This window comes from Halyomorpha halys, unplaced genomic scaffold (genome assembly GCF_000696795.3).
Source record: "Halyomorpha halys isolate HHAL.00 unplaced genomic scaffold, Hhal_1.1 Scaffold531.1, whole genome shotgun sequence".
Lineage (NCBI taxonomy): Eukaryota > Metazoa > Arthropoda > Insecta > Hemiptera > Pentatomidae > Halyomorpha > Halyomorpha halys.
This window is the reverse complement of record NW_027111171.1, coordinates 761,287-787,423: the sequence shown is the minus strand read 5'-3', so window position 1 is coordinate 787,423 and position 26,137 is coordinate 761,287. Positions and strand designations below refer to the sequence as shown.

Below are 26,137 nucleotides of genomic sequence, written 5' to 3'. Positions count from 1 at the left end.
GAATATAAGAATATATTATATATTAAATAAATTAAAGATTTGTATCCTTTTTTGTCTCAACACTTTTATTTTTCACCAGTCCAACGTTTCGGCCATTTTAGCCATCCTCAAGGACATCTTCAATTATAATTTCTTCCTCACATTAATTTAAAATTACTTTTGCAGGCTATTCTGCCCAGGTCATTTCCTTTATTATAAGTTCAAAGCCTATTTTTTTAATAATTTAAAATCATAAATATTTAACTCTTCTTATACAAGATTATCCACAACAATTTCACAACCATATTTGGTATATATTTATTTAATAAATAATTACCTTGTCTCAAGAAATTGAAATAATATAATTACAATATATTATAATTAAAAAAACAAAAGCTTAACTTACGGAACAATAATACTTAAAATATAACTTTAAAAAACCTATAATGCGTTCAATAAAATCAAGAGACTTAAAACTTTACAACTATTTATTTTCCAACGTTTCGCCCCACTTTGCAGGGCTTCATCAGGGCTGTCCAAATAAATAAGTTTAACAGCTAAACTAAAACGTTGGTAAATAAATAGTTGTAAACTATTTTTGTTATCTTTTGACCGCAACCCTGACCATCTCCCTATATATCAATTTTTACGGTCAACTATACATACATATATAAAATAAATAACATAATTTAAATAAATCTATAGTTGAATCATTGTCGATATTTTGTAAACCTTCTTATGATTTTTGACTATCTAGCTATATATAGGTTTTATCTAGCATGAATCGATAGTAAATTTCAATTCGATACGAAAAAGAACTTGACGACGCAAATGACATTATTAGGTGGAATATGCAACGTGACGATCGAGTAAAACCAGGAACATAGTTATTAAAAAACACATTCTGAAAAAAAAACTATTTTCCGAAGTAAAAAAACTCATGTACATCAGAGTAATGTTTTAGGTCCTGTTTGTTTTGATATCTACATTATCTTTTTTTCCTACGCCAAAGGAGGCATTTCTGCCATTTTAAATATCTACATAAATGGTATTCTAAATATGATCCAAAGTGACAATGAATAAGTCTTTGCAGACGATTCTTTTTTTATCCATCAAACTACCGAACAGATCAAGAAACACATCAAAATTACTATAATTATTTTCTAAAATGGTTTCATGAGAAAGGTATCATAGTTAGCAAAGACAAAACGGTCATTATGTTGATAACATCACCTCATATGACTTCTATAGGCAACTCTGAAATCAAATCCCATGCCTTTTACTGTCTCACAAACAATAATAATAATTTTTAAAAAATATGTCCTTGTAAAACATTATATGTTATTGAAAAATATAAATATTTATGTATTACTGTAGATAATGTTTTTTTTTCTAGAGTATCCCATATATAAATATCTCAAAGATATCACGTGTATGCTCAAACAAAATTTATTACCTCCATTTTTCACTTTACAGCAAAGTATTAATACTTTTATGCAAAGCATTGTTTGGGTCAATATTGAATCGATATGGAATCGAATGCTATGGTTCCGATCTACAGAATCGAACTTTGATAACGAAAATTGTACACACAGCAATAAGAAAGCAGACAATCTCAAAATTGTTGCAATTCTACCACCTGAACTATCCATAAAATCATACTCAAATTTATGAACTGTATTTCATTTAAAAAATAAAATAGTTATATTCAAATTGTTAAATAAAAAAACTAAATTCATCGAACAACCATTTAACAGATTCGGTAAACGGACTTTAAATTAGATGGTACCATATTTGTTCAAATGTCTATCAGAATAACTAATAAATGTGTCAATTATAAGGAAAAATAAACAAAAAAAAGTCTTTAACTAGATACTTTCTTACATTTATGAATCTTAATGACTTTTTTTTTTTTTTACCAACTAACTGCCTCTGTTTTTTTATTTTGACCACTTAGTGACTTCGACTTCATTATATTGCAAATAAATTTTAACTATGCACATTTGACAAAATAAGTTTTGATACTATTTCAAAGCTAGTTGGGTTGTCACAAAGTAATTAAAGTCATTTTACCCCAATTTTATATTATTTTAATGAAAAATAAATATAAATACTAGTAAAAATTGACGTGCCTGCCAAGAATAGTTAGGGAGATATAAAAAATGGTAACTGTTCCAAAACGTTAAAAAAAAATTTTTTTATTTATAACTCCTTATCTTTAAGACTACCTACAAAATCTAAAAGGGCATAATTTAAAGAAGAGCTAATTTCTAAAATACGAGCCCTAAAAGAGCTATTAACGTCTAATAGTTCCCGAGATACAATTTTTTAAAAAGCAATATCTCATAAAAAATTAGTAGTAGATGAATTTATTTTGGGAAATCAATATCTCAGGACACATTAGACGAACAAATGTCTATTAGCATTCAATTTAAAGCTAGTTTAATGTGCTATAGAGTTGTTTATAATATTTATTTTCGTAGGAGTTGTAGTTTTCATGATATTTTCCAAAATAAATTGAACTGCACCCCTAACCAAATGTTGATTTCTAGTTGTTCCGACAAAACCTCTGATTTAAGAAAAACTATATCTCAGGAACCATTAGTCTACGGATTTCTGCTAGCACTCAAATTTCATGTACTATACAGTAGTTCATAAATTCAATAGGTTTTATGATATTTGCATATGAATGAATTTTGCACATGAAATTTGGTCCGAACAACTATAAATCAATTATCATGAAAACTACTACATCTATGAAGATAAATTTTATGAACAACTTTATAGTATATTAAACTAGATTTGATTTGAGTGTTGGCAGACATTTTATGTCATACGGTTTCTGAGATATATTTTTTCATAAATCAAACATTTTATCCAAACAAGAAGAGGACTAGAAGTTAACATTTTGTGAATTTATTTTGGCAAATATCATAAAAACTACAACTCTTTCGAAAATGGATAATATATACTACTTTATACTGCATTAAACTAGCTTTAATATGAGTGCTAATAGAGGTCTGAACATCAAATGATTTTGAGGTATAGTTTTCCAAAAATAAACTCACTAACTACTGATTTTTAGATATTTTTTTATGTAATGTAGCTTTTAAAACGTCTGTATCTTGGGAACTATTGGACTTAAAATTATTAAAATTAAAATAGCTCTTTTAGGGCTCATATTTTAAAAAATTTACTCTTCTAAAAATGACGTTTTTTAGATTTTCTAGTGTTAGTAGTTTTAAAGATATGAAGATTGGTTTTAATTAACATTTTGAAACATCTGTTATTTGTTATTCCCCCCAATTATATTTGGAAGGCTCATCAGATTAGACTATTTATAATTTCTTATTAAGTAAACAAAAATTTGAGTGAAATAACTCAATTTTTTTTCTCTTCTTGGGTTCTTGTACTATAACTCTACGATCTAAACTGTACGATTTTCGAAATACGCCAAACACAAGATTTTAAAAAAATCTTTTTTGACAGATGTGGCAGAATTAAATCGTAGCAGTGATATTACTTATAAATACCCTAGGGCTTTAGTCATATTTTATTCCTATTTTTAATCATGTATAACTCGATACTTTTTACAAATTAATTAGCTTCATTATTATTAATTTATTAGTGGTAAATTCTTATCATTATTTTTCTCTTCAGAAAATTCTTTTAATAATTTGTTTTATTCCATTACTAAATTATATAACCGCCTATATATTATTATTCTATCGTTAGCTGCCGTTATCAAATTTCCTGCATTTAATTTTTTTTTTAATATTACTTTGTATTTGACCTATATAAATTGAATCATTAGTTTTATCTCAAGGAATAATGTCGAAATTGTATAGTTTTAGCTTAGAAGCCGTTTTAGCCCCTGCAACTTCACAATAATTAAATTTGTATGTTATTTGACAGATGCCGTCTGGTCAGACCACATTTGTTATACATGGCTGTATAAATAAACAAAATAAAAACGAAGTGTTTGCACATTAAATTTTATTTTTTATATTTTTACTCTGATTTAAGAATCTCGTATGTAATTTACGTGAGTAAAGAAACTTACGTATTATTATGAATTATTCTTTCACTTCTACCTATCAATATTACCGAACATAAAATTTCTCATACTATTAGATTGCGAGTTTTTTTAGGAATAATTTTTTCACTGTATGATTCGTTAATAAGAAGCATGGGAAAGGTGGAACAAAAGAACAGTTGACGTGAGCACGTCCAAAATATTTGAACTACATAAGCAGAAGAAAACTAAATAATGAGGGCATGAAGAACCCAATATTTAGTTCTAGAAACCTGGCTGGTCATGTAACAATTGCGGAACTGCGGGCCCCCTTAATGAGAGGAAAATCAGATAATGTCTAAAGTTTGAAGGTCTTCGTTAACACTGGTAGTCATGGACAAACATATGTAATTTTCGCAGAGCTGTATTAATTATTACAATTAGTATTTGCTCGAAAAAAATCTTTTTCATAAATTAATCATCTTTTCACTACTAGCGGGCAGCTGCCCCCTTTGGGTACGCCCATGTTTTAACCTATAGTCTGGGATTTTGCTGCAATAACTTACATAGGGGGAGGTTGGAGGCAAATTCTAAAATTTCCTAACAAGTTAAACCTGATTTCCCGACCTGTCAGTTATCTCCCATAGGAGTGGGAAGTATTCCCTGAAATTTGCCCTTCTAAACGTTTTTTGTGAAACTGACCTCTTGAAATAGGTTTTATTAGACATTTAATCAGTTTATATAATAACCATTTCATAACAATAACCAACATCATAATTTATAGTCTAATAATCAGTTTGAATCATATTTTATCAATTTGGGGTAAGTTTTCACATTTCTAAACTTTTCAGATTTTCAAATTTTTGGTAGGTGAAACCCCCTATTCCCTCAACATAATGGCATACCTATACTTTGCTCCATAAGTTGAGAGAAATCTTGAAAACAAAGAACACAGGGACAGAGGGAATGCGTGATATTCTCTCTTTGAAGGGGCTCCATAAGTCAAGGCTAATGAGTACCAGAATTGGAATTGGACAAGTTATGAGACCAGTACATTAGCAAAGTTCGTATTCAAATATGGAGATAAACATTGGAAGCCAATGTTTCTCAATGAATATTAGGATGGATATGAGTATGATCCTACCTTAGCTGGGGCTCATCCTCTGTAAGGCTAACAGAGTAGTGTATAAGCATACACATTATCAACACCTTTTAAGTGAACATTCTGTTAACTTTATTCTCTTGACTCTTGGAATATTCTATAGAAAGAAAAAACTGTTTGTGGCCTTTCTTTTCCAATAATATTGAAATATTGAATTAAAATGTAAGATGATCCAGGTTATTAGCCAAGGAAGTCGAGGCATCCCCTTAGCAATCTCAAGTCTACAGTGGGGCCAGTTCTAATCTGGCCTGGGTTGACTTTTATTTCTTGGTGGACCAAGGGAATGAAAATTTGATCCTCCACCACTCTAGTTAGAATAGATTAATCACCTGTAGATAATACTTCCCTCTACAAAACAGAATGACCACGTAGGGGGTAAAAAAAAGATATTATCTGGATGGCGATCAAAATAGTTTTTAATATTCTGAGACTATGTTTTGATCACTGCCAGAACCATCTTACCCTTAGTTAACTATACCATCAATTAATTAAATTTACTTATAAAATATTTAAAATAAGCTGCTCAACCTTTGAAAAAATGTCTTATTTCTTTATGCAACCATGTTCAAATGCTTTGGGTCAGATTGATTGAAGAAACTTAGGTGAAAGGATGAGTGAAATGTTTTCATGAATCAAAAAACCAGGTTTTAGCAATATTATTCTTTTGGGGAGCATTCTGGACCTTGGAGAGTGAAATCTTTGCTCTGTTGATGGGATTTTAAATGCAAATGGCTAGGTGTAAATATTTTGTGCCTTAATTTATATGACACTTCCTGCAGTAAGGGAATAAAATTTCCATATGTATTTTAGAAGGAAAACCATTTGGAACAAAAGTCCATAAAAAACAAGAAATTGTAAATATTCAATGAGTGAAAACAATCGCATACCTCTCAACCACAAGACAAAAATATGGAAAATTTATTGTGTACCCAACGATAAAAATTTGATGTTACATCACATCATCAGTGGATACTATTCAAACAAATCTTGGTTCATGAATTGGAAATGACTAGATTTAATTAAAATACTTGATATGTATTGTTCATTATTTGTTTTAATCATCAGATTATTTTAAAATAATAATTTGATTAATATTAAATATTTGATGTTGATATGATTAGAAATGTTATAGTTTTGAGCAAATAATTTTTAAAGTACCAACCTGATTCATCCTCGGCTAGTTAATCTATAGTTTTGAAAACTGATAAATCATTCCATGAGACAAACAACTGTCAACTGTGAAATGGACAGCTGAATAAAAGTTTTATAGATAACATTTCAATCATCCAATATATTTTTTATTTATCTTTCATATTACGTAATGAATCATGAAATGGCCAATCACTTTTCTGCTTTAATAAGATCATCATTGTTTGTTACTACCAGAGAAAAAAGATAATATATGTCTAATTAATATGTTTTATCAGTTGTCATTAAAAAGACTTTTTTATGTATTCATAAATTAACATAAGTAATAAATGATTCTATTTACTAATACCTCCAAATTACTAGCTATCATTTAGAAATTTTAACAAGAAAGGACATGAAAAGAACTATTCAAGAAGATACTTACAAAAATGTTACTTTAAAGAGATATGCCCCATTGGTAATATGTTTTGAATAGTTTCCTAAAACTAAATAACTGAAATATATTCAAATTTATTAAATACTTTATTAGCTTTGAATCTAGAAGATGTATACTGTATTGCTGTCATCAAATAGAGAAACTAGTCTTATAAAGTGTTCCAAAATATTTAAGTTTCGTCAAAGTATTGAGTATACACTAATACAAAAGCGTAAACCTAAAAACAAAATACAATAAACCTTGTGATCGCATCTTGCTTTCAAACCACTGATCCATTTCCCTTACAAATGTATGTTATTCCATAATTTGAAATTATTAAATGAGTAGATAAGAAGTGATATATATAAAAAAAATAATTTAACAAAAAATGTTCATAAAATTGAATCAAGTAGATTAAAAATTGTCCTATTCATACCTGAACCCTGCACCCTGAAAAACTTTTATATACATATCTTCACAAATACAAAAAACTGATATTTTTCTCACTTTTTGGAGAGAGTAAAATTTATTCCTCATCAGATTGACCAAATTCAAATGTTTTGGTATCTAAATACATATAATAAAATACATTTTATGATATTTTCTCATAATAATTTTGAAAACAAAAAATTGAAAATTGATGTAAGAACTGTACGTACTTCTTTATTCACAATGAAATAGTAACAAATAAAATTATAGCGTGCATATGAATTTTTGCAGTGGTTAAGGGATTCTTTAATTTAGTTGTAACAATGAGCACGCTCAGTATAGGTTTTCCATTCCAAAACTTTTACCAGTTTGACCGCAGTCAACATTAGTTGTTGGAGAAAGCCTTGTATTAAATTTAATGAAGTTTATTATTCTCATAAGAACATAGGTTATATTATAATTTTTACTGTGAAGTTATGATGAATCACAGTTTTGTATTTTTTTATGTTATAGTTATAAAATAATGTGTTCTATAGAACAGTCATTTATTTATATTATTATCAGCTTACAATAATAATAAATAAAATAGTAATTAATTTGCATATACTTGTGTATATAAATTCATACACAAGAATACATAATAAATTTACAATGATTTGATAAGTAAACCAACTACATTAATAGTTTTTGTTGAATCAATTTTGTTTTTTTTAAATAATAAATTAAAAGACATTGAGATCATCCAGATAACTGAAAAATGTTTTCAAATAAACTTTTAACTCCAGGACTTATTAAAAAATCAATTAGAACGTTGATGAACTGATGTATCTTCTGAAACTTCATCTTCAGAAAAGTCCTGCGGTTCTCCACTTCCAAAAATAATAAATATAGAATTTCCTATAAACCAAATAATGGCTGATACCCAAAATACAGTTCTCCATTGTTGCTTATTTTCCTGAAAACAAAAAATTTCTACATTGTACATTCACAAATTTATGTGATAGATGAAAACTGATATTGTATTTTTAGCATTTTAAAAAAACAAAAAGTGTAGCTAAAAATCAACACAACAAGGATTAGGATTAATAGAGTCCCTAAGTTTCATTGGTTTTTATTAATTAATTTTTCAAGTCACGAGTATTAGATTTTTTTATCTAGATTAAAAAAAATCTTAATCCAGAAATAAACATCATAAAAGAATAGGAGCTCAGATAGACTGGAAGCCTAGAGAGAGTAGACAAGGAAAAATTAGAAATGTGTATAAGTCCCTTCTGATATTCCGATGTGAGACTGAGGATTTAGAAAAGTAAGCAGTGATTCAAGAAAGTCTTTAAAAGAAGGACATTGGATTGGGAAATAATTGTTAATCAAGAATTTAGGTTCAGGATAAAAAAAAATATTATGGCTTCAAGCCCTTAAGATGAAAATGTGAATAATATACAAAATCGCTTATTGAGTATTTTATTTATTTATCACTTATTGAGTATTTTATTTATTTATAACTTTTGGATGGAACGAACGGTTTTGCAATATTTGAATTTTTTTTATGGAATACCTTAATATCAATGTTGTATAAATATATATATTTTTATATTTTGTTATACTCATTTAGTTATTATTTTAACTTAAATGTAGAGAATTTCTTCATTATAGTGCATAATACTAAAGAAGCATACTTAAAAATTTAAATTAAAAAAATATATATTTAAGTTCTTTCAGAAGGTTTTCATCTTCTTAATTTTAGATTTTAATTATATAAATTAATAAAAAAAATTAGCTTGAGAATGAAGGTGTTAAGGAAAACTTTTAGCACGAGAGAGCATAGCTATGCCTGTTACATGGTAGGATCTAAAAGGAATAAATCTGGCATATGAGATAGTTCATGGGTATAAGGTTTAGGATACATAATTTTTATATTATAATATGATTGTCTTCTAAGGAAAGGAAAACGTCATCAGATCAGTCAAAATACTAATTTAAAAAGAACAAATTTAAAACTGTCTTGTAGAAAATATATTAATGAATGAGAAATATTTGCATTGCATTTTCAACCAGAATCTCTAAAGAATTACCACTTCCCTTGTGGAATTCTCAGTATGCTAGAGTAGGACTGGAGAAAATAAAAAAAAAATTGTGTACTGTAAAACACTAAAAAACATGCAGCAATGTTGATGTATATAGTTATCAATGTATATATATATATATTAAAAATGAAATATAAAATAAATTATTTTGATTTTAAAAATTAATATAAAACTTACAGCATCATAAACTATAAAACCAACGAACAAAGGACCCAATACATTAGAAATATTAGAGAGTGCATTAGTAATTCCCATAAAAAATCCAGCATATTTTGGAACAATATCAAGATGATTTATATTAAAGCCAAAATAAGAAAATCCGAGCAGTGTTGCACCAAGAGTGTACATTGTTACTATTGTGGATTCATGTTTACAATAGCTAAGAACAACCAAACATGCTGCAGCACCCCATTGACCTATAAAAAAAATTAAAAATTAAACAACTATGTCTTTCATTCAGGCCATAATTATGTATGAATAAATAACATATAAATTGGAATTTGTTTCATTCAGAAGAAACTCTAGTAGAAGTAAGGAAGTATTTTGACAAATCAAAAATAAAATTCAATTGTAAGCATTAATGAAATAGAGCATTTTTAGATTTTGTGATCCTATCTGGATATCATAAATCATACAAAGCTGGCAGTTAATTAACTGTCTTTTGGCTTGTTTCTTCATTATTCAAACATTAAGCAGCCCAAGTGAAAATTGGAATATATAAACAGACATCATCATTTTAAAAATACTAAAATAAATCAAGCTATCTCTAATAAGATGGTGCAAAAGTGATTAATTCTACATACACACACCATGTTTTATTCTTCTTTGGTGCTTCAAAATAATTTTTTGTTTTAATTTGCCCAACAATTGTATAGCTATAATGATAGTTTTAACATATATTAAGTTAATCCAAATAAAGTGGTCCAAGGGTTGTTGCATGCCTATTTTTAAAAATATTTTGTATGTTTATTCCTATGTATCTAAAAAAGTATTTTTTATATTCGACTGAGAGAGAGATAACTCTTTTCTTCAGTTAGGTTCATTAATAGTTGAAAATTACTTGACTTAAAAAGATCAAACAAATGTTATTTTAAAGGTTGCGTTTTAAGCTTTAAAAAAAAACCTTTTCCTAGTGAATTCATTGTATTCCTATTTCTGATATAGAAATTGACACAAAGTTTAACATTCAAATACAAACAATTTCTTTTTTCAATCCATTTTTTCTACATAAAGGAGTACTATAAACAACTCATTATACTACTTTTCTTTAAATAAATGGTTTGAAAATGAAAATTTTCTTAATTTGAGAATTAATCTTCCGTTCAATTTCTATCACATTAAGAACATGAATTTAGTAGGAAAACTTATTTAGTTTAAAACATTACCTTTAAAATTATATTTGTGTGGTCTTTTTAAGTCACATAGTTTTTGAGCATTCACTGAACTTGTTCCCTTGAAGTAAAAGAAACAAAATCACCAACTGTGAATTTATTTAGAATTTGTATTTGTGTTTGTTTAATTCAAGAAACAAGAAGGAAGCAACATTAAAAATATTTTAAAAACAAGAAATGACAAAACTACCACCTTAATTTACCATAGACTATTTTCAATGAATTGACAATGTTTTAAAAATATTTCTCTAACAGTGTTTACAAACTGTAAAGTTTGACACAGATCTTATTTCTAAAAACCATCTTGCATCACACTTCAATGTCCAATGATCAAGAATTTTTTATGAGTAAACCTATAAAAATGCATTTACAGTAAACCTTTTCCTCCTCTTTTGTATATAAAAATGCAATATATACATTTTTTAATAAAAACAATTCAACTTATTGAGCAACCTAAATGGATAAAAGTTCAAAAATTTTATAATTTTTTTAAAAATCTTACATACCAATTGAGTTACATGATTTTCTAGCACTTGTCACTGATACACGGCCTCTTTTTATCAAAATGTCAACTACACAAGAAAATAAAAGGGAGAAAACCATCATGCATGCGTATGGTAGAGCTGAAATCATTCCATTCTAAAAATGAAAAAAATAAACGTGATGAGCAATATCCATATTCTTAAGAGATCCAAAATAAAACTGCTAGACTTTATTGTTTAAAGATTATTTTTTGTCATTTATAACAAAAATAAAGTTAATAAATAAAAAATTACTTTATATTTCCCATATCATATATAAGTATTTGGTTTATTTATGCATATATAACATATGTACATTATAAATTATATACAAAATTTTTATTATTTATTTTTAATACACAATTATAGACACATTTTGTTTCCTCACTACTAAATGTAGGGAAGCTTTGTATTGTAGGAAATGAAACCTGATCTGGCTCTAAGTTGGGAATCAATGTAAACACCGGTTCAGCACCGATCTTATCAAATTCTATCCACTACTTTTACTTATGTATAAACAAAAGTGTTTTCATGAAATTTATATTACAGAACAGCTCCTCCCATATTCTCATAGAATAAATCAAATTTATTAAAAGAATAATATAATATAATATATATATTATACTATATTGGATTATTTATTAGTAAATTTCAAATCTTGCAGTATGGATAATGTACTTTACCAATAGAAATAGTGAGGAAACTATATCAACCTATGTACCCGGCAAACATTTTTTGTTTAAAAAACTTCATTAAAAGTACAATTTATGAAAAACAGAAGTCTTTGACCATTTTAATTTTTTTATTTGACGTATAGATCTTTTTTTAGAACACCACTAGTTGCAATGAAGACTTACATGAGTTGTATGAAGATGTAGGACAGCCTTAAAATAAGTTGGCATCTCTGCTAAAAGAGTCATATTTCCCCAGTAGTGACCGATAGTTGTCAAGATGAGAGCAAAGCAAGCTTTATTTGTAAGAATTTTTTTCCATGGTATTTTTCTACTTTTCTATAATTTTATTTTATTCTTTTGTTAAAATACATTAATAGGTCTCCAGAAATAAAAATATTAAGTGTTCAATGAAATATTTAATTAAAGATGAAACATACTTACGCCAGCAGTGATCTGACATTGAAATAATTCTTGAAGCACAAAGTCTCTTTCTTTTTTTGTAATATACCAGCAATTTTCAGGAGAGTCTGCAGCCAATATAAGCCATGTGAGTGCCCAAACTGCTCCCAAACCTCCAGAAAAATAGTATATACTTGGCCATCCAAAGTGAAATCCTATCCAGCCGGATGTAGAAAATGATACTAGTGTCCCGAAGTTCATACCTTGGTTTCATTTCACTCATTAATTTGCTAACATCAAATGTAGTAAATACTGTAAGGCTATGATTCTGACCTGATTAAGATAAATCTTAATATATTGATGCTTATCAAAAACTTGTTTAATAAAAACATCCACTAGCTATGTTAAATGCAATTATAGAACAATTAGCAGCAACAGAAAAGATAAAATTATTAGCCTTATGATGCAACTACAAGAGGAACAATGAAAATAAAATAATTTATTCAAACCTCCAATGATAAATGAACCACATCTACTTCTTTCGGTAGGAGGAATCCATTTAGACATTAAACTCATAACATTTGACATCATCATTCCCTAAAATTATATTAATGAACATTGAAAATTAAAGATTTTTTTAATACATTTCTGACAGTTGATATTACAAATAAATCAGTGTATTTCAGTAGAATAAAATCATGATTATGTTAAAGGCAATGATATATGGCACGAAAAAGTTAATTATTAAGTTTCTTTCAAATCTATTTAACTTAAATTTTTAAAAATCATAAACTTGGTGTGTGGAACCATGTTATAACATGATTCATAAGAAAATACTACAAACAATATCATTAAAAGAGCCTATTTATCTAATTACAAAATCCAATCTGATGAATAAATTTTATGAATAATTTATTAAATTATTTGCTTTACTTGCATCACTCCAAGAAACACCCTGCTAAGAAGAAGTGCATATCGGCCTCCAATAGCAACAATAGTTGGTGTCACAAGAGTTATTGCAGATGATAAAGAGACACTTAGGAATAGTAAGAGCTTGTTGCTGTAGATTGTTGCTAAAACTGCCGAGATAACATTCATAACAAAGTAACCGAAGTAGAATACACTTTGAATCTGCGTCTGTTCAGCCATGGTCCAGTTGAACACCTATTAAGTTTTTGTGAACAAGTGAGAATCAGATTATTTTAAACAAATAACTTATAACTTAAAATTAACTTTTAAGTCATAAAAATATCTAGTTTCAAGATTTTTTATCCTTAACAATAGTAAAATTTTTAAATATTAATAATTTAAAAGTATTTACTAATACTGTATGAGAAATTTAGGAGGAAGAAGAGAAAGACTTGCTGAATTTCGGCCTACTAACCATTAATGCCAAATGTACAATAATGGAAACACTTTTTTTACATAAGACTTCATTTCAAGAAAAATGTCAGTGGTACTGGAGAACTCTTTGTCCAAGCATGTAGAATAAGGACCCAAAAAAACTGTCTACCAACTAATATCAGAGTTCTGAAAGCATCCACATATAACAGCTGAAATTTGAGATCTCCACAAAATTTGAATTGTTCTTCATAAGCTGACCCTTGCAAATGTCCAATGTCATTTGAAATTATGGCAGAAACTTCTTTGAAATCCAGTATCATTTTATCAAATTAATGGCTAAATTTATGAAAAGTAAACTAATTGGTTGAATCCTGATAGCAATGGTAAGTGTCTACCATTCGTGGTCGTCCAGATCATACAAAACAAAACTCTCAATTGAAAATAGTAGTGTTATCTGTTTTTGGAACTATCCACTTTTAATGTATTCTACTGCTTTGTCCATCAATTCCTAGCTTTACTATCAACATATATGAAAGACACAGGAGAAAAACTGGTTTTGTCCAAAAAGTTAGAACGCAAGAAAAATGAAATAAATAATTTAAGAAATCAATTACTCACTGGATTGTTGGATGCTGTGCCAGTATCTGTCATGACTACTATGGCAACGCTGAGGTTGACTCTCATTAAAAAATTGACAGTTAAGCATAAAAAGAGCAATAGAACCTGTACATGCCGTACTCCACATAATCTTCTAAAAGTAAACACAGAAATGATATGTAATACAATAATAGTCATTATTAGTATAGACAAATATTTTATTCATTCCATAATTATGTTGAAATATAATAGTTAACTACAAAACAAAGCACAAAGATCAGTCCACGAAAGACACAATATTAAGTAAGATTGTATGTCATCATTATCAGATATACATTACTATTATAAATTTAGAAATTTAAACAATAGATGCAACTGTTTGCTCTTTTTCTTGTTTTTATAAATTTGCTATTATTCTTTACAGCGTGTAACATGAGTGCTGGATTCAGGGAACAATATTGTTTTATTTTAATGGGTCCTTTAAATGTCTTTTTAAGTGTCTCCAATCTATCAAAACCACTTGAAAGAATAGTCCATTTACAGCTTAACAAGTTCCTTGAACAAAAAGTTCTCCTCAATCCTCTTCAGTCCTGTTTCGGAACCTAATATTCCACACAATCAGCCTTGTTGAAAATTATTGAAGACCTTCAAACTTCTATTGACAAACAAAAAATCTCCATTCTTGTTTTTTATTTCCCAAAAGCGTTCGGCTCAGTCAATCATAACATCCTCTTTTCCAAACTACAAATAGTGTTCCTCCCTATCAAATAGGGTTTTAAATTGGTTCCTTGCCTTCTTATCACTTCGCTCCCATACTGTCACAGTTCCCAATAAATTCCCTTCCTCCTCCCTTCTACTAACACGTGGTTTTGCTCAGGGCTCCTCTCTTGCACCAATCCTTTTCTCAATATATATCAATAACCTCCCTGATTCTATTCTCCATTCAGAATACTACGTGTACGCGGTATGATCTACAAATTTACCTATCCTTTTATGCTGCCAAAAGACTCCAGGCGATCTGCAAGAAAATATAGATAGCATTAACAAATGGGCTACAAACAATGATTTCAAGCTCAACGTTGAAAAAACTTATGGCATTCTCATCAGTTCCAAGTACCTTCTTAATTCCTTTCCTTAACAACCTCTAATCTACCACTCCTCAGTTAGAAACCTTTTTTTCCCAAATTACCTCCATTTCTCAAATTTGTAACAATAAAGCAGGACTTATGAAATATACAATAAGCTTGACAGTTCAGCACTTTTGTTTTATTTAAATCTTATTTTTTATAATACTATTTTTATTATTTTATTATTTAGTTAGTTATTAAACATTATACAGCAGACAATTGGCACTTAAATGTTCAATGTAATTATTCTAAAGGGACTAGACATCCCAAAATAAATTTACTTTCCATTTCATGTTCTTCAACATAGGGTAAGAAAGATAGTTTATGAGGACCTAAAGGGAGGTTTTTTCCATCCCTAAGTCATAGTTAAGGTAGGCCAAAATCAAAATTAAATACTTGAAATTTATTAATCAATGATAACAATAAGAAAATATTAATAATTAACATTTGATATTTAAATTTAAATAAAATAATTCCAGTTCTATCTGATGGAGTTACACCCTAGCATAAGTCTTTATTTGATCTCATAGCATATGAAAGTTATAATATCTTGTAAAGTACTGAACATATTCTAACAAACAAATGGTTATTTTCATAATTAAAGTTATAAAATTAAAATTAACGATCACCAGGGATGTGACGAATATTTGTGTATGATTTGATTTTTACCTTCAAGTTCAATAGAAATTGAGGTATAGGTCATTATCCAAATTTAGTACTATTTAGCTATAAAAATTAAAAAAAAAATTAAAGTTGATTGATTTAATTTTTTATTGTAATTGCCTTCAAGGATTGCCCCTTGATAATAGCCTTAAGTAGAAGCTTAACAAAAAACCAAAGCTAAGCTTGTATGTAAAGACATTCTGAAATGCTACAAAACTATGAAATATACAAAATGTAAGTCTTATCAGTATTGATTTGTTGAGTACTAGGCAGTGACTCACAATCAAAATTTTCAATCTCTTTCACATCCTGGAACCAGGTGAAGAGGTAAAAGAAGGGAATGAATGAAAACATGTTTTCAGCTTCCTTCTAGTGTGTCCTGATCACATTTTAGCCTAAAAATTTCCTTTGTGAGGGTGTATTGGAGGGCATTTTATGAACGGACTAAATAGAGATCGAAAACCGTTTGACAAAGGTAAAAAGTGTCATAGTGGTTAGAGTGTTCGATCTAAAATTCAAATTATGTTTTATACCAAAACTTGAGACAGTGCTGAAAAGATTATAGCCATTATTTTTTACATTTACTTCAAAAGAAACTGATATCATAGACATGCAAAGTCTCAGCCTCAGCTTTGTGACAGGGCTAGGAAATGATGAAGTAAGCATTATATATTTTATAACTAGATAACAAGTATTATTTAATGTTCTAACATTGTTTTTGATAAAAATTCTTCTAATTTTTAACCATTCTGTATATTACATCCTGTATATTATACCTAGTCATACATGCATTAAATAATATTTTGATCCTTCCAATATGATAATCATTTTGAAGCTATCTTAAAACCCTCTGCTTAGTGGTATATACCAGTTGTTAAAGGATTGATTATGTATACAATTTTATTTTTTATTTAGAACAATGCTTCCTTAGGATTTATTACTTGGGGCTTATACAATAATTTATGAGATAATTTCCTGTTCTATTCCCACTTCTAACAATTTTTTTTTTAGCAAATCATATTAAAATTCTACATGAAAAATATTGTATTTATTACTACTAATAAAAAACTAGTTCATATTGTTAATTCTATTAAATTTAATACCCAAGATTTTACTTAAAGCAAACTGAAATTGGAATATAAATATAATTTTTAGTAATCCTTTTTAAAGGTTTTCGGGGAATTAGAATTTATTTGTTAAGAATCTAAGAAAAAAGGAAAATTTCCCAAATTCATTTATTAGTAAATATATTTGCAAAACATTATTTTATTGACGAAACTCGTCATATTAAATCATGAATCTTTATTGATTGAAAAAAATTTAATCATTAAAGAAATGCACGAGGTTGATGTTGATATTGTAAAGTTTAAAAATCTTGAAGGAAACTAATTAGAGATGATTAGTTTTAGGACAAGCTCATTCCACTTTTAAAAATTTTACAAGAGAAAAAAACATATAATCCTGCCCTATTTGCCATAGGTAACTCCATGAGGCCTCAGAGGATTGTCAGGAATGGAAGAGGAAGCAAGGTTATACACCAATGGGTTTGAGTGATTAGGGAGTTTATAATCGAAGGATTGATATCTGGTTTGGGCTGATCGGTTATATATGAAACATTAAGGTCTTTATGGATGATTTTATTTGTGAAAAAGTAGGGAGCATTGAGGATTTTATGAATGATTTTGGATTGTAAGGATTGGATAAGAGAGGAATGCAAAGGTATAGTCGAGCCCCAAAGCTCAATCTCGTATGTCCAGATAAGCCTTATTATAGTCATGTAGATCAGTTTTTTGTAATGAATAGTAAGTTTAGACAATTTGTGAAGTAAATGCAGTAATATTCAGAATCGTCATGTGGTTTCCTGTCATTACAGTCTTGTGTAAGGATTCGAAGTTGGCCGTTTGTCCAGATTCAGACCAAGGTAGCAGTTCTGTTTTACAGGAGTAAGAACAACATTATTAAAGGATACTGCAGAGCAGTTGGTTGGTTTACAACAAGGCAAAGGTGATTTGATGGGATTTATTTTTATCCTCCAATTTCTACACCATTCTTTGGGTGTTGTGATATGGGATTGGAGAGTTTGGGATGCATTATTAACTGTGATTGGGTTATTATTAACTGTGAGCACACAGGTGTTATTGACATACCAGGTGAGAATAGTGTTAGGATCGGTAGGGATGTCAGTTGTATAGATCGTTTAGAGGATGGGATCGAGGATACTACCTTGAATAACACCAGCGGACTGACAGAAGAGGGATGAATAGGAACCATTGTGGTTTACTTTAAATAATCTATCAGTGAGAAAGAAACAGATAGTGACAAAGTATGTATGAGGTAGGAGTTTACGGAATTTATAAAGCAGACCTGGGTGCCAGACTCATTATTTAAGTTAAAAAAGTAACCAATATTTTTTTTAATTCGTACATATCAAAACGAATATTAATTATTTGAAAATTAAAAGTTTTGGACTGTTTAAGGAACAAAACTGATAGCTTGCATAGCAGTTCTAGATATGTCTTGACTGCTTGCAATATCTCATTTTTCAACTATTATTTTCAAATTTTAAAAATTTATAAACATTCTTCAAGAACAAATTTTTTCTTCAGTATAAATTAATTTTTGTGGAGAATCCCAATAATAATATGACATAAATATTGAACGTGAAAAATAACTTTTTATTAAATTTCATTAAATTTTACCGTTTTAACTTCTTAATGAAATTCACAATTTTGTTCATTCAAAAATCATTGTAATTATTTGTGTAAACTTTATAATATATTTTTTAAAAACATTTATGACGATTCTTTTCGAGAAAAACAAATGTTCTAGAAAAATTATTCATTCCTGATAAGTATTTTTTCCCTAATCTTGTGTAACTTTTTTGACCTCGATCTGTACCATCTTACAATCAATCACTTACGGTCAACTAATAATCTTGCCATGGAAAAATAATTGAAATTTCAAAATTATTTTGTCTTTGTATAGTAAAAATGTGAAACCGTTGTTTAGTTGTATACACTACAACAATACGTTGCTTTTTGTAGCTACCAGATCTCCTGTAAGGGAAGGGTCAGAGGGAAGGAAACAATGAAAAAAAAAAAGGACAGGAGCTTTTAAGGGTTCCGATGAGAGTTGATAGAAAAGTCTATGTTGTTTTTTATTTAAAGTAATTATAACACATACCCGAAATATGTAGTTTCCTGTAGTGATGATGACTGCTCGTTCGCATCGCTTGAAGTCATATCGAATAAAAAAAAAAAGAAAAGTAGAGTACAAGAAATAAAATAAAAGAATTGAATGTTTTCAATTCACTTCCTAAATACAAAATAATTTTGACGTAGCCGTAGTAGGTTTATCTAAAGATCATATAATTCCTTAGATTCTTGAAATTAACTTTTGTAATCACTAAATCCTTTCATCCAAAGTTTTTTATAAGAGCTTTTAAATACGCAAATTTATTACAAACAGATCCCCTGGTGGTATAGAGCCATTCTTATTTCTTACGATTAAAAGAGCGTTATTTTACCATCTGAATTTCTTCAGAAGAGAACTTTATTTTGGAATTTTGTTTCACTTATCTTATAAGAATAATTTTTATAAGAAAACTGGTAGAATTTATTATTTATTTTTTTCTGATCCCTCTGAAACAGAAAAAACATTAAATTAATAGGTTGCATTACGTATGGTTACTAGCTTTTTCTACCATTGGTACTTGAAGGTGTACAGTGATACTTATCTAATATTCTGATGTGTCCGTTCCATGTGGATTCGAATATAAATTATTGGAGGTGAGGGGTCTCCTAAAAAGTAATATTTCTTAACGAAAATATATCCAGAAATATAGTAAATGGGAGCTTAGTTAATTCGTTCTGAAGGAGGAAATAGTATATGACGGAAAAAAAAATTCATTTCCAGTTTTAGATTATTTATATATTTCTTTTCTTGAATTAAAGAAGTTTATATATATTAAACATCTTTCAGCTTTAAACCAATTTATGTTATAATTCTTTAAGATCTTTTCCTTTGTTTTTAGTTTGCTGATGTATGTCCCTGACAATAACATCGATATCAGATATCGTTGCATTTAACTATCGATAGAAAAGTTAATTTACTAAGAAGGTTATCCAATGGCTCCATAGTGGAGGGTTATTTGATTTGTGAATAAGTAGAGAAATAGTGATCTCCAGTTGTATATTATTATTGTTTTTTCAAATGCTTAAACTTTAATTATTTTCATCAGCAATGGAATCTTCTGTAAGTAAAATCAACTTTAATAAGTGTTTAATTTGATGGAATATTATATTTTATTAACACTAATAATTTGCTTCATATTTTAATTTGGTTATATTTTTTACTTTTCTATTAGTTATGGTATCAAGATTTATTTTGAAGTATATATCTCGAATTCCTCACTTAAATCAGAATTTCTTTTCTTCTACTCTTCAATTTTACATCCTGTTTACATTAGTCTTTTTTTTTTTTTTTAATTTTTATTTATCTCTTGGAAAGGCAAATTTATCATCATGTTTTGTTTAGTATATAAACAACAGGATGTCTTCTAGAAATAGAAGACTGGGAACTTTTGAATCTGGAAATGTTAAAGATTTTATATTGTTGGTACATCTGACAAAAAAATAATTTTAATTTACTATATATTACATGTATTCCAAAGATAGTATCATAAACTAGGGTTACTTTTGTACTAGGGTCTTCCTGCTGACTGTTCCAAAGCTAGTTGAATTGTCATAAAATAACCCTTGTCTACAATTTAATCTTTGGAATATCTCAAACACAAAATAAATAAAAACCTTTTTTGTCAGATGTGCTACTATTCAAGCAAAGCAGCAATATATTATGATGTAGTACCAAAAGACACTATTAGAAGTGCTAATAGTTTTATGGAAAAGCCTCTGTCTTTGTTTACATTAATGGAATATTCGACCTTAAGTTAATATGACTAATGAGATGGTCAGGGCAAGAAAAGGTCAAGACAAAAAAGTTTTCTGGGTTCTCATTCATCTTGGTGATGATTCTACACCTTAAGTTCTACAAAAAAAGGTCCTCTTCACCCCTGTCCGATTACCAACCATAAGGGGAGAATATCATTTTTTTTTTCTGAATAACACAACTTTTCTCCATTAAAATAACCATATTTCTTGAACTATTGGTTCTGCAGCAAGACTGAAACAACTGTTTGAAAGCCCATTAAATTTATTTAAAGAGTCTGTACTATACAAGATCTAAACTCATTTTTAAAATGGTTACAATGATCGCCATTTTGAAAAAAAAAAATTTTAACTTGACATCTGTTTTTCATCACAGCACATGCTCCCCTTCCTTTCTTTTTCCACTTTTTTTTTTACATTCTCTTTTATATTACATTATGAAGTGGAAAAGTAATAATAAAAGTGAGTATATTGAAAAGCTTACTGAAAGAAGATGTTCTAGTCAAATTTATAAAGCTCAAACTAGAAAATTTATTTCTGTAAGATAAAAATAAAATTTGGTATTTTAAAATTTTTTTTTTTAAATGTCAATCATTGTAACCATTTTAATTTTGTTGTTTTAATTTTGCTGTTGGAACTATAGATTTAGGGTATGGCTATTTTTATGAAGAAAAGTCGCATAATTTAGATAAAAACACAAAAACTAAGATTCTCCCCTTATGGTTGATAATCGGACAGGGGTGATGAGGACTTTTTTTTGTGTAGAATCATCACCAAGATGAATGAGGGGGGAGTTGCTATGATCATGACAATCTGAGGGCCAAAAATCCTTTTAAAGTCTCCGTCCATTGACACCCCCCCATCTGGAATTCATTTTTGTGCAACTTATGTCAAGCTCCTTTTCCCTCCTATATATTGTTATTTATTGTCCACCTCGAGTCCGTTTTGATGATGCATTTGAATCCTCCTTCCTTTCATATATTGCTCTCTTCCAAAACATAATAATCGCAGACGATCTCAAAATCAACCTTCTCACAGAATCATACCTTATGGACCTAATTTTCTCCCTGGACCTTTATATTGTTCCCTACCAATCCACTGATACCTGGCTTGATGTATTTATTATTGATTCCCCACAGAACCTTTTATCCTCCTCCCAAATTCCTATGTCTTTTCTTTCCTACCATGACCTAATCAAAATTTCCTACAACATTCCCACTCTCTTGCTTATACCAAAGAAAATTAATTCGCGAAACCTTGATTCCTTAACAATAGAAAACATTGGTGCCTACCTTGATGAACTTTCCCTCTCCTTAGAACCTATCTATTCACTATTATCCATTGATAACATGGTTGAATGCCTATCCTCGAATCTCCTTAAATTCCTAAACCAACACGCTCCTCTTAAAACCCATACCTTGAAATGCTCTCAGGCTCCTTGGATCAACTCAGAAATAAGAAATTTAATGAGAAGACGAGATACTACCAGAAGATGCTTCAGACACACCAGAAGTTCAGAGCACTATTCCGACTTTAAGTCCCTTTGAAACCTTACCCAAACATCCTTAGGCCGTACCAAGGAGCAATACTTTCACAACATCCTATCCAAAGCACCTGATTCTAAATCTAAATGGAAAATTCTACAGAACCTCTCCATTATAAGTCCTAAATCCTGTCCATACTACCCAATTGAACCAGACAAGCTTAATACTTTCTTTGCTGCTCCTCCTCCTTCAACAAGCTCATGCGAATTTTCATCTCTTCACATCTCTGAAATCCCATTTGATCCCAATAACTTTATTTCTTGAATGTTCCTCCAGATGACTTAATCTCAGCAGGCCTCAAGTCCAGAACTAACGATTACAGCCCAGACAGTGTTCCTGTAAAGATCATCAAACTTTGTCTCACTACCATTCTTCCTGCCTTCCTGCACATTTTAAACTTCTTCCTTCAAAATTCCGTTTTTCCCAAAACCTGGAAGAAAGGCCTCGTCCGACCATTGAACAAAGTACCTTCTCCTTCTTCAGTTTCCGAATTTCGTCCAAGCCACTAGAAAGATTAGTCCACTCCCAACTCTATAATTTGAGCAAAAAACTCTCCTTAATCCTTTGCAAACCGGTTTTTGGAATGTTGAGAGCACATTCCACGCAATCCGCTTTATTGAAAATTTCCCCAGATCTCCAATCCACTATAGACAATCATCATATATCAATTTTAGTTCTTTTTGATTTTTCGAAGGCATTTGACACAGTTAACCATAAGATCTTCCTTAGTAAACTTCAAAACCTTTCCATGTCAAATAGTGTCCTAAAGTGGTTCTTCTTCTTCCTGTCTCATCGTCCCCAAACAGTTGTCGTTCCGAACAAACCTCTTTCCTCTCCCCTTCTTCTGACACGAGGTGTTCCTCAGGGATCCTTACTTTCCCCAGCCCTTTTCTCCATTTATATCAACGATCTTCCCTATTCCATTCACCATGCACAATACCACCTATTTGCAGACAATCTCCAAATCTATCAGTCCTTCCATTCCTCCGAGATGCTTAAGGCTATCCAAAAGATACAAGAAGATATTGACAGCATTAACGCATGGAGGTCTAACAATGATTTGAAGCTGAATGCTGAAAAAACGAAGACCATTCTCATTGGTTCCAAGCACCTCCTTCATGCCCTCCATTACTCTTCTCTTCTCTTCCTTAACAACCACCCGATTCACTTCTATCCTACAATAATAAACCTTGGTGTCACCTTTGACCAACACCTCTCCTGGAATAATCATATTTCCCAAATCACACGCAAATCCATAACTGTACTGAAACAATTCCTAAGATTCCGTAATTCCATTCCTCAGAACACCCGTCAGCTCCTAGTATCCTCTCTCGTCTTCCCCCACTTTGACTATGAATCTTGGTGTATGGAGGACTATCTGCAGGACTAGAGTTGAGACTGAAGAGACTCATGAATTGCTTTGTAAGATTTATCTTTGGATTCCCTAGGCGCTCTCAAGTCTCCCGCTGGTATACCGAGTTGAAGTGGCTCTATCCAACTGTCCCAGAATAAAATTATTTTTTCATTCATTCATTCTTCTCATTTCCCTATGTGGTATGTCTTTATTACTTCCATCCCTATGATTAATTCACCGAGTCTACTGTGAACTTTTGTTTTATTTTTATTTTTATGCACTCTTCTTTTAAAAATGAGAAACAAATAATTTCGCTTGTAGGAAATAAACAAAATAAAAATTGATATTTATATTTATCTCTGAAAATTTAGGGAATATAATTGTAGACTTGATTACTTTAATATACTAGATATTTGAGCCTCCTGAACATTATATGATCATATGAAATCATCATTAGAAGATAAATTGCATTTTATGAAACAAAATTTTCATTTTATTATCACAAACAAAAATTTGATTTATAAATTTATTCATATTTTAGATCTGAATATTCATAGAATATAAAAGTAGGCTTAATTACTTTAAAATATTAGTTAGCTTCCTGGAGTATACATATCAATACATTTTTTCTTATTACATAAAAGAAACTGTAATTAAAAGATAAACTGCAAATTGTGGTATCACAAGTTTTTTTTATTATTGATTTATCAAAATAAAAAGGCAGAAAATTTATTTATTTTTCAATATTTTAGTTTTCGAACACGCTATCAGAAACACAGAGAGCTGTTATAGAAAAATATTGGTGTCCTTTTTCAATCATTTATGACCCCCTCAAAGCTGGCAGTATAGATGGGACTGATACGGAACCTCATGATAAAGCCATTATCAGAGCACAGAATTCCCATTATAAACCTAACTGCAGAGTAAAAGGTCAACCAGAATGTACTATATTCGTATCTAGGCTCGACTATAGCACCAAAGAAAATGATTTAAAAAGGGTATAGTAGTCAATATATTTTATGTATTTTTTATTCTTTATTGTTAAGATAATAGTTTATACTTTTTTATTTTATTTTAAAGCATTTTTCTCAATATGGCAAAGTTATTAAATGCCGACTGGTTGAAGATATAGTTACTGGTAAATCCAAAGGTTACGCTTTCATTGAATATGAGACTGAAAGGGAAGCTGCAAGAGCTTACAGGAATGGCCATAGAACATTTTTGGATGGAAGAGAGCTATTTGTGGATATGGAGTGTGAAAGATTACTTCCTGGTTGGATTCCTCGTCGGCTGGGTATGTTTCCCAATTTATTCAAAAATCTAATCTTGTAACTTAATTACTTGTTTTCATTTCAATTACAAGAAAATGTTCTTTTGAAATTCTGAAAAAATATTTATTTTAACTAGGTAACATACAAATACGAGAAATAAAGTAATTCTTATATTATGCAAATTTTTTTTTAGGTGGAGGATTTAATGGGAAAAAGGAATCAGGACAGATTCGATTTGGAGGACGTGACAGGCCTTTTAGAAAGCCTATCAATTTACTTACTTCAAAAGAAATTCTTAATAGTTTTGATGAAAGAGTTAAGAGTTTTGATGAAAGAGTTAAGAGTTTTAAGTAAGAGTTAAGAACATTACTGGAATTATTTTGTTTAATTTAAATAGTTTGTATTTTAATTGTTATATTAACAATTAAATTGTTATATTAGTATATTTTGATTAATCGTTATTTATATGTTCCTACACCCGAGCCAAAAAATTCTGAAGTTTTTTTTATCAATATATTTAGTATAGTATAATAAATAAATAAAACTATATATTTTTAATGTATTTATTCTTTAATTTTTTTCATATTCATTTTACAGATTGAGAATTTTGGCTGCCTTTTTCTTTTTATCCATATTTCACTGTTAATATTTTTATCGTTATTTCATTCCTTATCCTTTTATTCATGTTTTTCCCTAATTTATTTGATATCTTCCACCCCTCTGCTTTTCTGTAAACTTCAGATTCCTTACTCATTTCCTCTTTGCTAGCAAACTAAGGAATACCCGCTCTTAGTCTGGTCTCTAGCTAGAATAATATATTCATTCTGCCCATAGATTTGAAGCTGTAATATATCTTTGCTGGTTACTTATTTAGTCAATATAGTTTTTTAATTTAACTAAATGAGCAACTCTTTGACGCGTCTAAACACAGGGACTGTAAGCATTAAGAAATTACTGTTATTATCTTAATTTTGCTTTCCAGTCTTACTCTAAATTCTGAATAACTTTAGTATTAAAGATTAACTATCCAAGGTATCTTTAATATTTCTACTTTTGGCCCTGGACTGGAGTAT

The 26,137-nt window shown here is 29.3% G+C and overlaps 3 protein-coding genes across 3 annotated transcripts in view; 1 reads left to right on the top strand and 2 right to left on the bottom strand.

Annotated features, from left to right (window-relative positions):
- Positions 1 to 6,422, bottom strand: part of LOC106683957 (cytochrome b5-related protein) — a 51,345-nt gene extending 44,923 nt beyond the window's left edge. The window contains exon 1 of the mRNA XM_014425733.3: positions 6,319 to 6,422. Within this exon, the coding sequence (XP_014281219.1) occupies positions 6,319 to 6,327 (9 nt within the window). The 5' untranslated portion in view covers positions 6,328 to 6,422. The remainder of the gene's footprint in view (positions 1 to 6,318) is intronic.
- Positions 6,423 to 7,679: 1,257 nt separating this feature from the next.
- On the bottom strand, positions 7,680 to 19,833 carry LOC106683956 (putative inorganic phosphate cotransporter). Its single transcript, XM_014425730.2, has 9 exons — positions 19,133 to 19,833; positions 14,181 to 14,313; positions 13,152 to 13,382; positions 12,728 to 12,815; positions 12,261 to 12,481; positions 12,003 to 12,155; positions 11,131 to 11,263; positions 9,411 to 9,649; positions 7,680 to 8,104 (listed from the first exon to the last, which is right to left on the bottom strand). Exons 1-9 carry the CDS (start codon positions 19,189 to 19,191, stop codon positions 7,949 to 7,951), a joined length of 1,413 nt encoding a protein of 470 aa, XP_014281216.1. The 5' UTR covers positions 19,192 to 19,833; the 3' UTR covers positions 7,680 to 7,948.
- A 239-nt stretch (positions 19,834 to 20,072) lies between these two features.
- LOC106683955 (U11/U12 small nuclear ribonucleoprotein 35 kDa protein) lies at positions 20,073 to 25,463 on the top strand. Its single transcript, XM_014425728.3, has 4 exons — positions 20,073 to 20,203; positions 24,546 to 24,791; positions 24,874 to 25,087; positions 25,258 to 25,463. The coding sequence occupies exons 1-4, from the start codon at positions 20,192 to 20,194 to the stop codon at positions 25,416 to 25,418; spliced, it is 633 nt and encodes a 210-aa protein (XP_014281214.1). The 5' UTR covers positions 20,073 to 20,191; the 3' UTR covers positions 25,419 to 25,463.
- Positions 25,464 to 26,137: the final 674 nt, after the last annotated feature.